This window comes from Engystomops pustulosus, chromosome 9 (assembly GCF_040894005.1).
Source record: "Engystomops pustulosus chromosome 9, aEngPut4.maternal, whole genome shotgun sequence".
In the NCBI taxonomy this organism is placed as follows: domain Eukaryota; kingdom Metazoa; phylum Chordata; class Amphibia; order Anura; family Leptodactylidae; genus Engystomops; species Engystomops pustulosus.
Genome location: NC_092419.1, coordinates 4,279,719 through 4,291,293, shown reverse-complemented (window position 1 = coordinate 4,291,293; position 11,575 = coordinate 4,279,719). Strand labels below are relative to the sequence as shown.

The 11,575-nt window shown below is 50.4% G+C and overlaps 1 protein-coding gene across 1 annotated transcript; it reads right to left on the bottom strand.

Moving 5' to 3' along the window:
- Nucleotides 1-1,463: 1,463 nt before the first annotated feature.
- On the bottom strand, nucleotides 1,464-4,835 carry RPS5 (ribosomal protein S5). Its single transcript, XM_072123716.1, has 6 exons — nucleotides 4,680-4,835; nucleotides 3,789-3,894; nucleotides 3,226-3,435; nucleotides 1,876-2,004; nucleotides 1,667-1,765; nucleotides 1,464-1,586 (listed from the first exon to the last, which is right to left on the bottom strand). The coding sequence occupies exons 2-6, from the start codon at nucleotides 3,891-3,893 to the stop codon at nucleotides 1,518-1,520; spliced, it is 612 nt and encodes a 203-aa protein (XP_071979817.1). The 5' UTR covers nucleotide 3,894; nucleotides 4,680-4,835; the 3' UTR covers nucleotides 1,464-1,517.
- Between the last annotated feature and the right edge of the window lie 6,740 nt (nucleotides 4,836-11,575).

Genomic DNA, 11,575 nt, shown 5'->3' with positions numbered 1-11,575 from the left:
AAGTGACTGCAGCGCTGTGCACAGTGTAGTGGTCATCTTGGTATCATAGGTTTTGAGTTGAATTACATTAAAGGCAACTTCAGAAGTGCTCCACGGGGCCACCAGGTGTGCGACTCCTAATGATCTCCTATTTCAAATAGTGGAATAGCCCTTTAAATTCCTGATAACACGAACACGCGACCCACTGGGATTTCACAGTAAGTATAATGTGAATGTATCCTGGAAATCTGCAGCGTCTAATCATCCCGCTCCAGAAAAGGAATATGAAAAGCTGGAAATACATTAGTAGGGTTGTACAGTTTGCAAGTTCATCCAAAAACACCCCCCCCCCCCACCAATCCTTAGAATTGGTGGAGCTGCTCCATCCAATATTGTTGGCAATTGCTGAGCACAGCGCTCCCTTTGTGATACACCCAAAGTATAATGACACATGCTCAACCTGTATGTGATAACGGGACCCCTCATTAGCTGGGGGTCCTCTCACTGATCAGTGTAGGATAATCTACGTCTCTGCTGTATCAGGAGATAAACCCAAGAAGAAAGGCTCCATCCAGCTCAGGAGTCCAGAAGCCTCAATGTTCATTATCAAGATAATCCAATAACTAAACGCAGTATAATCTATGCACCTACGTGTCCTGAATCACATGTGGAAGACTCTGGACCCTCAGCTGGATCCTTATACTTTGAACCATCCCCTCTAAAGCAGCAGCTTCCTAAACATCAATGCCCAACTCTGAATAAGCCCAAGAGGGGTATAATATCCAAACCAGCAATAGACTCCTGGCTGTAGGGGGCGCTGTCTCCACATCAGTGCAGGATAGAGGAGCAGCTTATCTATAGGGTGATCTATAGGGAGCTGTCCCTTTCTTGTATTAGAGGCATCGTATTCCTCTGCACACATGATACAGCACTCATCACTCCTTTACACGTAGGTTTCATTAGACAATTTATGTGGCCGTACTATTATCTGTAGGGAACGTGTACTGGAAGCTCCAATTTGAGACAACCCCCCCATCCAGAGTCGGGGCACAAGCTGCAGCTCAAATAACCCACATTAGGGTCTTCTGGACTAGTCTGGTTCTATCCTGAAGCCAAGATCAGGGAGACACTTCACATTCTGTTCTTTTAAACCAAGATCCCCCTCCTACCCACCAACACCTCAAGCATCCTGACATTTTCACCCCAAATTAAGGTTTTCGGATGCGTAAAATCTTGTGACGTGTGACTGCACCCTCAGGGGTGGAAAGTTAGAGGTTTGTCCACATACATTGTGCAGGCGACGGCTCTGCTGTTATGTGCCCAATGAATGAGACTTCAGAATTTCTAGCCAAGACATCCTGAGCGGACAGAGGAGTCACCAATGCCCAGCGAGTTCTGCATCAGGACCGGTCCATCACTTTAGGAGGAGCAGCAGAACCCATGACCCCCTGCACCTCCATCCACACAATTACACGAGACAAAAGTGACCGAAATATTTTTTTATTTGATGTGAAACATGAGCGGAGGTTGGAGACGACTTAACGGTTAGATTTGGCGACTCTCTCCAGTTCATCCTTCTTCTTGATGGCGTAGGAGTTAGAGGAGCCCTGGAAGAGGATAACGAGAGATGTAACACATTCCCTAATACTCTAGGAGGGCGAGTAACACTTATTATGGCGGCACTCACCTTGGCGGCATTGATGAGCTCATCGGCGACACATTCAGCAATGGTCTTAATGTTCCTAAAAGCGGCTTCACGAGCTCCGGTGCAGAGGAGCCAGATGGCCTGAGGAGAAGCAGAGCTCAGTCAGGATGGGACAGTGACAGCTACTAGTAGCGGGGATAATACCTCCATCCTATACTAGGACACCCCCGCAGTCATCCCCCACAATGTACCTGGTTGACTCTCCTCAGAGGGGACACGTCCACAGCCTGTCTCCTCACTGTTCCAGCTCTACCAATACGGGTGGAGTCTTCACGGGGGCCGCTGTTGATGATTGCGTTCACCAGCACTTGCAGAGGGTTCTGGAATCGAGAGATGGAAGTATAAGACAGATAAGTCACCAAGTCATCACATTGTGGATGAGATTTAGATGCTCAGTAAAGATGATCCAATAGAAGCTTCCACCACAGGACACTGCGCCTGGTCTACAGAGGGAAGCAACAACATCTGTAGATCCAGAAACTGCAAACATTGTCTGTGCATACCCAGATCTGTGTGCATGTAGGTGCACTAACTGACCAATAGTTTAACATCAGAGGTAACACAATAATTAGTGTGGTCTGGAATCTAATAAGTGGGGTGGGGGGTCCCGGACGCTTCCGCAGACGACATCTAATAATCAATTTCATCTTCAGCAAAATAAGTCTACAGAAGCATGTGGCATGTGTCCTTCCCTGCTAAAGGGGTTAACTGCAGAAACATCATTGCAGCCCAGTAGAAGGGGAGCTGTTGAGGGCAAGCTCTGTGTACAGGCGGCCAAATGCTGGGAAGAAGGGGGTAAAGAGCGTGATCATACACACCCTTGGCCAGTGACCTGCAAGATCCAAGTCATTAGTCACAAGAGCCCAAGAGGGGACAACTAGCAAAGCAGAGTCAGAACAGAAATCTGACATATTACCATCACCACATACAAGGATACATTGCAAATGCATTACAATAGCTGAGGAGAAGAGATTTACCTAATTACATTACTGTTTACATTTGTTGACACTGTTAACATAGTAATGTAATTAGGCAAATCACCTCTCCTCAGCTGTTGTAATGCGCTTCAAACGCAATGCGTGAACACGCCCTTAGACCAAGGCGAACCTGTAGTCTTAACACCTTGTTAAGACTACAAGTTTTGTTGAACTTTTTCATATCAGACATCTACTTCTTACAAAGGACTGAATACCTATAAATTCTTAAAGTCTGTCTGGTCACCATTCATCTCGTGTCACTGAAAATCAAACCTGACGGTCACGATCAGTCGCCCAAACAGTGCATATTGCTGGATCGGTGGCTGAGCCAATCTGGCAAATCGAGGCCCCTAGCAACAGTTCATGGCTAGTATCTAGAGGCTATTTGGCCACCATACAGGTCATATCAAACTAAAATTATTGGTTCCGCTTTTTAGTCAAATTATTTCCCAACCTACAAGGCAAATAGTGATTGACTCAGTGGTCAAGAACACCACCAAGGGCCTGTACATACAGGAGAAGAGCTATGCACATTCTCATCCAGAGACATCAGGCCGCCCTCACCTCTCCGGTCAGCAGGTGGATGATCTCGAAGGCGTGCTTCACGATCCTGACGGTCATCAGCTTCTTGCCGTTGTTCCTCCCGTGCATCATGAGGGAATTTGTAAGACGCTCCACAATAGGACACTGAGCCTTGCGGAATCTCTTAGCAGCATAGCGCCCCCCGCTGTGAGGCAGGAACTTGGCGTACTTCTCCTTCACGGCAATGTAATCCTGGTGGAGCAAGTATACGAGACAATCAGCACCTACATTTATAGTCCTGTACACAAGATGGACACCCTAGACCGCCCCTTTAATTTGGCACATTAGGACAGATCTGCATTGAAGCTGCAACTCCTGAATAGAGACCCAACTTGAATGGACCATAAGTGGCTACTGCTACATAAGGATCTGTCTCCTGGGAATCTACATCAGGGGAAGCTCAGCAGACATTGCCCAAATCTCATGGCTGACAACAAAGACGGGGAAGACATCACTGGTGTCAACTTGTCTCACACAAGAGATCAGACAACTCCTCCGTACACTTCACACGTGTGTGGACCCAAAAAATCATCCCCTGGACTGACCTGTAGGGAGATGTCGCTGATCTGGACGTCATCAGTGCTCCATTTCCCGAAAAGTTTGATTTCAGGGGTCTCAGCCCCGACTGGAGCGGTTTCCCAGTCTGCCATTCTGTAATAAGAGGGAGAGTGGGTTACATATACAGATACATTCTAGGTCACCTACAGATTCAAGAATATATATAACTTTTCCATATAGAATTTCCCTAATCTCAGGGCAGGACTATGGAACCCAGACAAGGCTCCGTGCATCTGCAGCCCATGTGTCACCCATGGAGTCCGGTCTGAGGCTCCCTGTCATCACATAGCGGGGTAACATTACGTTCCCTCCATTATTAGCAAACGCGAGCTTCTCGGCATGTGAACAGCTGCAGCCTTTGTATTAATACGCAAAGTACAATCAAAATATACAGTGTGAATGCAGCCCAAGAGATAGTAGAAGGGAGTATGCGGAGGTTGTATTGGGGTGTGGGCTCTGTCACCCCCTGCACATGGGTTCTCAGTGACGGATGTGTCATTACACTTATCACCAGTTTAATTATTTTTAGTAATTTGCAGTTTAATAAAGGGTCACATGACACAACATGGCAGCCACGAGCACCCCGGCTCCTCCGAGAAAGGGTTAAATAGCCCCCATACTCACTACAAGTTACACCCATGTAATGCAGGGCCAGGCCGGAGCCATGTGGACGGGTCTGAGCTTTCGTTACAGTGTATCACTATGTGACTGACTGACGCCATGTACAGGACACCTTTGCCCGTGTGCTGGCGGCTCCGCTCACGTGTCAGAGGGGGTAACACGGCGGATCACTCCTCCCCACGTGCTCCGCCCGCTCCCCCGCACAACTCCCGGGTGCAGGACCCGGCAGGCGCCGCGGATCCCCGGGTATCACTCACGTGTCTGCTCGCCTGTGTCCTAACCCGTCGGCGCTCGGAGCTGAAAGAGGCCGGGGCGGGGTCTCCTACTCAGATATACAGGGGCCCACACTTCCGCTTAGGCCTGAAGCGCCGCTCTTGCCCTCACTTCACCAGTCAAGACATATACGTTAGGAGCAGAAGCGCCATCTTTACTGAGGGCAACGTCACTTCCGGGCACCATTGCCTGTACGGGCAGGGAGAGTTTCGGAGCGTGCGCAGAAGGAAGGGGCGCCATGTTGGGTGCTGGCGAAGCGGCGTGAGGGGCTCTGAGTGTAGAGCTGCTGACACGTGACGCGCGAGCCATCTTTGACTGGCGCGTGAATCAACTTTATTGATGTGCCACAAGGTGTGAACACTGACACGTTACTGCGCTGTACACTTTAGTTTGTGGTGACTTGTGAGGGGGACGAGGCTGGAGGTCCCCACAGCAGTGACCTCAGCGGCCTCCTCGCCTCACCAGGTGCATGACACATGACTGAAAGCTGCTCTATCTATGACCATGTATCTATGTACAGGTTGTGTGGTGTATACCGGGGCCTAGTTGTCCAGAGTTTGAAATACATTTCTGTTTTCTGAACACAGCGCCTCCCCTGACCAGAGGCAATGTGTGGTATTACATCCAAGCACCTCTCTATACCTGTAATACCAGCAGGAGCCAGGGTCAGGGGTGGCGCTGTTTTCGGAAGAAAGCCGCCATGTATTTCTACCTCCGGACAACCCCTTTAAGTGAAGCTAAGCCGTAACACCACACATAACCTGTAGGTAAGTGACCAGGGATAAAGCATCCGGGGATTGTGCACCAGCTGGACAAGTGCAGGAACGGGCCACACGTCACTAATTTCCTGCAGGTGCCCCCAGCAATGGCTGCTCCTGCCCCTGCGGCATCAGGCTGCATTCACACGGCGCAGTTATCATTGCGCTGTAATGGATTGCGTTTAGTTTGAGGGCTGCGTTCACACGTTCAGTTTTTCAGGTGAAGTTTTGATGTCTAAACCAGGAGTGGAGTGAAAAGAGAGGAGGAGCGGCTTCTCACTGATGATCCTCACCCGATGTCATCCACACCTGCTCCACACCTGCTCTTGGCTTCAAACACTGAGCCTGAAAAACTTTTTTTTTTTTTTTTTAAATCCGGTAACTTTTATTAAAGCCCATACATTGTTACAGTATTCAAGGATACAAGGATCATAGTCTTAGGCCGCGGTCACACGTACCGCTAGGCGTCCGTCATAACGCGACACTAGCGCACAGGGGGAGGTCCTCGGCCCGAACGCACATGCGTTTCCAGGGAAACGCATGCGATTGATAAGCCGATCACATGCGTTTCTCTGATAACGCATGTGCGTTCGGGCCGAGGACCTCCCCCCTGTGCACTAGCGTCGCGTTATGACGGACGCCTAGCGGTACGTGTGACCGCGGCCTTAGGGTGAAGACACACATGGCGTTTTTGGGCCGTTTTTACTAAGTGCTTTTTCAGATCGTAGAAAACGCATGCGTTAAAAAACGCATGCGTTTTTTGAAAATGCATCCGTTTTTGTCCGTTTTTAATTGCGCAAATTTGGCAAACCGAACAAAAACGCATGCGTTTTCAAAAAACGCATGTGTTTTTTTAAAAACGGATGCGTTTTTTAACGCATGCATTTTTTACGATCTGAAAACGCACTTAGTAAAAACGGCCCAAAAACGCCATGTGTGTCTTCACCCTAAGGGTGATGTCAGACGTGGCGCTTTGTCTGCGTTTGCAAACGCAGACAAAGCCACGCCCACCGGGGGCGGCCCGATCGCATTGGCGTTTCCATGGAAATTTAACGCAAAACACCGGCTGCTTGTTCCCGATCGCAGGCGTTTTCAGATTTTGTAGTATTCTGATCACTGCTGCAGCTACATCAGACGCGGTGTGATGTACTGTATCAGTAGCCCCAGAGAAGCGACAGCAAAATGTGCGTCAGGATCTGTGTTGGTGCGGTCGCTCCTGGGTCTCCCGTGCACAGTAATGCAGTCGGGTTGGTATTAGTGTTGGTACGTTTTTTGCCTTTCGCCTCCTGATACGATGTCTTTATATATGCACTTAGTTTGATGCTATATAATCCATGCCGGGACATTACTATAGATTGTTGTACGCACTTTCATTTCTGATGTAATTAATAATTGAGGACCAGGATGTGACCGTGTAATGACCTACCACCACGGTTTGTGTTTTTAGGTCCTAGTGACTTTATTTTATTGTGAATGAATACTTGTATTATTCTTTGGGTTACATTGTGTCAGGTTGTGATGCTGTTATTTTCAGTTTACAATGGCAGCAGAGCCTTTTTGTAGGTGTTATAGAAAACTATAAGGGCGATGCCACACGTGGCGTTTTGAACCTGTATTTGGTCCATTTTTAAGCAGTCCATCCAAAAACACATGCGTTTTTTAACGGACTGCTTAAAAACGGACCAAAAATGGGTTCAAAACGCCACGTGTGGCATCGCTCTTAGGGACGCGTTCACATGTTTGCTTTGTACAGATGCAGTTTTTGAATGTCCAAACCAGGAGTGGAGTGAAAAGAGAGGAGGAGCAGCTTCTCTCAGTGATGATCCTCACCCGATGTGATCCACACCTGCTCTTGGCTCCAAAAACTGCATGTGAAAAAGCAAATGTGTGAATGCACCCTTAAAGTTTTCTGATTAGGGTGATGGCCACACATGGCATTTTGAACCTGTTTTTGGTCCGTTTTTAAGCAGTCCGTCCAAAAACGGGTGCAAAACGCCATGTGTGGCCATCACCCTTAGGCTATATTCACACTGCCGTTGCCCGCCCGTACCGTACCGTAGCGGGCAACGGCAGTGTACGGGGAGAGGAGGAGGAGGAGGAGGTGAGCGCAGCTCCCCCCGCCCCTCTCCATAGGAATTAATGGCGCACGGCGCCGTACTACGGAGAAAGATAGGACAGGTCCTATCTTTTTCCGGGTACGGAGCGGTACGGTGCCGCACGTGTCGGCCGTATATACGTCCTCCATACATCAGTGTGAATGTAGCCTTAGGCTTTAGGCTAATGTGTAGGTGCTGCTGCTGCACTGTATAGTGGCCGTGCTGGGTATTGCAGCTCTTCACCATTGGTGTAATGGATATGACCTCTCAGGCCTGTGAGGCAGAGCTGCTGCTGCACTGTATAGTGGCCGTGCTGGGTATTGCAGCTCTTCACCATTGGTGTAATGGATATGACCTCTCAGGCCTGTGAGGCAGAGGTGCTGCTGCACTGTATAGTGGCCGTGCTGGGTTTTGCAGCTCTTCACTATTGGTGTAATGGATATGACCTCTCAGGCCTCTGAGGCAGAGCTGCTGCTTCTCTGTATAGTGGCCGTGCTGGGTATTGCAGCTCTTCACCATTGGTGTGATGGATATGACCTCTCAGGCCTCTGAGGCAGAGCTGCTGCTGCTCTGTATAGTGGCCGTGCTGGGTATTGCAGCTCTTCACCATTGGTGTAATGGATATGACCTCTCAGGCCTGTGAGGCAGAGCTGCTGCTGCACTGTATAGTGGCCGTGCTGGGTATTGCAGCTCTTCACCATTGGTGTAATGGATATGACCTCTCAGGCCTCTGAGGCAGAGCTGCTGCTGCTCTGTATAGTGGCCGTGCTGGGTATTGCAGCTCTTCACCATTGGTGTAATGGATATGACCTCTCAGGCCTGTGAGGTAGAGCTGCTGCTGCACTGTATAGTGGCCGTGCTGGGTATTGCAGCTCTTCACCATTGGTGTAATGGATATGACCTCTCAGGCCTCTGAGGCAGAGCTGCTGCTGCACTGTATAGTGGCCGTGCTGGGTATTGCAGCTCTTCACCATTGGTGTAATGGATATGACCTCTCAGGCCTGTGAGGCAGAGCTGCTGCTGCTCTGCATAGTGGCCGTGCTGGGTATTGCAGCTCTTCACCATTGGTGTAATGGATATGACCTCTCAGGCCTGTGAGGCAGAGGTGCTGCTGCTCTGTATAGTGGCCGCGCTGGGTATTGCAGCTCTTCACCATTGGTGTAATGGATATGACCTCTCAGGCCTGTGAGGCAGAGGTGCTGCTGCACTGTATAGTGGCCGTGCTGGGTATTGCAGCTCTTCACCATTGGTGTAATGGATATGACCTCTCAGGCCTGTGAGGTAGAGCTGCTGCTGCACTGTATAGTGGCCGTGCTGGGTATTGCAGCTCTTCACCATTGGTGTAATGGATATGACCTCTCAGGCCTCTGAGGCAGAGCTGCTGCTGCACTGTATAGTGGCCGTGCTGGGTATTGCAGCTCTTCACCATTGGTGTAATGGATATGACCTCTCAGGCCTGTGAGGCAGAGCTGCTGCTGCTCTGCATAGTGGCCGTGCTGGGTATTGCAGCTCTTCACCATTGGTGTAATGGATATGACCTCTCAGGCCTGTGAGGCAGAGGTGCTGCTGCTCTGTATAGTGGCCGCGCTGGGTATTGCAGCTCTTCACCATTGGTGTAATGGATATGACCTCTCAGGCCTGTGAGGCAGAGGTGCTGCTGCACTGTATAGTGGCCGTGCTGGGTATTGCAGCTCTTCACCATTGGTGTAATGGATATGACCTCTCAGGCCTGTGAGGCAGAGCTGCTGCTGCTCTGTATAGTGGCCGTGCTGGGTATTGCAGCTCTTCACCACTGGTGTAATGGATATGACCTCTCAGGCCTGTGAGGCAGAGCTGCTGCTGCTCTGTATAGTGGCCGTGCTGGGTATTGCAGCTCTTCACCATTGGTGTAATGGATATGACCTCTCAGGCCTGTGAGGCAGAGCTGCTGCTGCTCTGTATAGTGGCCGTGCTGGGTATTGCAGCTCTTCACCATTGGTGTAATGGATATGACCTCTCAGGCCTGTGAGGTAGAGCTGCTGCTGCACTGTATAGTGGCCGTGCTGGGTATTGCAGCTCTTCACCATTGGTGTAATGGATATGACCTCTCAGGCCTGTGAGGTAGAGCTGCTGCTGCACTGTATAGTGGCCGTGCTGGGTATTGCAGCTCTTCACCATTGGTGTAATGGATATGACCTCTCAGGCCTGTGAGGCAGAGGTGCTGCTGCTCTGTATAGTGGCCGTGCTGGGTATTGCAGCTCTTCACCATTGGTGTAATGGATATGACCTCTCAGGCCTGTGAGGCAGAGGTGCTGCTGCACTGTATAGTGGCCGTGCTGGGTATTGCAGCTCTTCACCATTGGTGTAATGGATATGACCTCTCAGGCCTGTGAGGCAGAGCTGCTGCTTCTCTGTATAGTGGCCGTGCTGGGTATTGCAGCTCTTCACCATTGGTGTAATGGATATGACCTCTCAGGCCTGTGAGGCAGAGCTGCTGCTGCACTGTATAGTGGCCGTGCTGGGTTTTGCAGCTCTTCACCATTGGTGTAATGGATATGACCTCTCAGGCCTGTGAGGCAGAGCTGCTGCTGCACTGTATAGTGGCCGTGCTGGGTATTGCAGCTCTTCACCATTGGTGTAATGGATATGACCTCTCAGGCCTCTGAGGCAGAGCTGCTGCTGCTCTGTATAGTGGCCGTGCTGGGTATTGCAGCTCTTCACCATTGGTGTAATGGATATGACCTCTCAGGCCTCTGAGGCAGAGCTGCTGCTGCACTGTATAGTGGCCGTGCTGGGTATTGCAGCTCTTCACCATTGGTGTAATGGATATGACCTCTCAGGCCTGTGAGGTAGAGCTGCTGCACTGTATAGTGGCCGTGCTGGGTATTGCAGCTCTTCACCATTGGTGTAATGGATATGACCTCTCAGGCCTGTGAGGCAGAGCTGCTGCTGCACTGTATAGTGGCCGTGCTGGGTATTGCAGCTCTTCACCATTGGTGTAATGGATATGACCTCTCAGGCCTCTGAGGCAGAGGTGCTGCTGCACTGTATAGTGGCCGTGCTGGGTATTGCAGCTCTTCACCATTGGTGTAATGGATATGACCTCTCAGGCCTCTGAGGCAGAGCTGCTGCTGCACTGTATAGTGGCCGTGCTGGGTATTGCAGCTCTTCACCATTGGTGTAATGGATATGACCTCTCAGGCCTCTGAGGCAGAGCTGCTGCTGCACTGTATAGTGGCCGTGCTGGGTATTGCAGCTCTTCACCATTGGTGTAATGGATATGACCTCTCAGGCCTGTGAGGCAGAGCTGCTGCTTCTCTGTATAGTGGCCGTGCTGGGTATTGCAGCTCTTCACCATTGGTGTAATGGATATGACCTCTCAGGCCTGTGAGGTAGAGCTGCTGCACTGTATAGTGGCCGTGCTGGGTATTGCAGCTCTTCACCATTGGTGTAATGGATATGACCTCTCAGGCCTGTGAGGCAGAGGTGCTGCTGCTCTGTATAGTGGCCGTGCTGGGTATTGCAGCTCTTCACCATTGGTGTAATGGATATGACCTCTCAGGCCTGTGAGGTAGAGCTGCTGCTGCACTGTATAGTGGCCGTGCTGGGTATTGCAGCTCTTCACCATTGGTGTAATGGATATGACCTCTCAGGCCTCTGAGGCAGAGCTGCTGCTGCACTGTATAGTGGCCGTGCTGGGTATTGCAGCTCTTCACCATTGGTGTAATGGATATGACCTCTCAGGCCTGTGAGGTAGAGCTGCTGCACTGTATAGTGGCCGTGCTGGGTATTGCAGCTCTTCACCATTGGTGTAATGGATATGACCTCTCAGGCCTGTGAGGCAGAGCTGCTGCTGCACTGTATAGTGGCCGTGCTGGGTATTGCAGCTCTTCACCATTGGTGTAATGGATATGACCTCTCAGGCCTGTGAGGCAGAGCTGCTGCTTCTCTGTATAGTGGCCGTGCTGGGTATTGCAGCTCTTCACCATTGGTGTAATGGATATGACCTCTCAGGCCTGTGAGGTAGAGCTGCTGCTGCTCTGTATA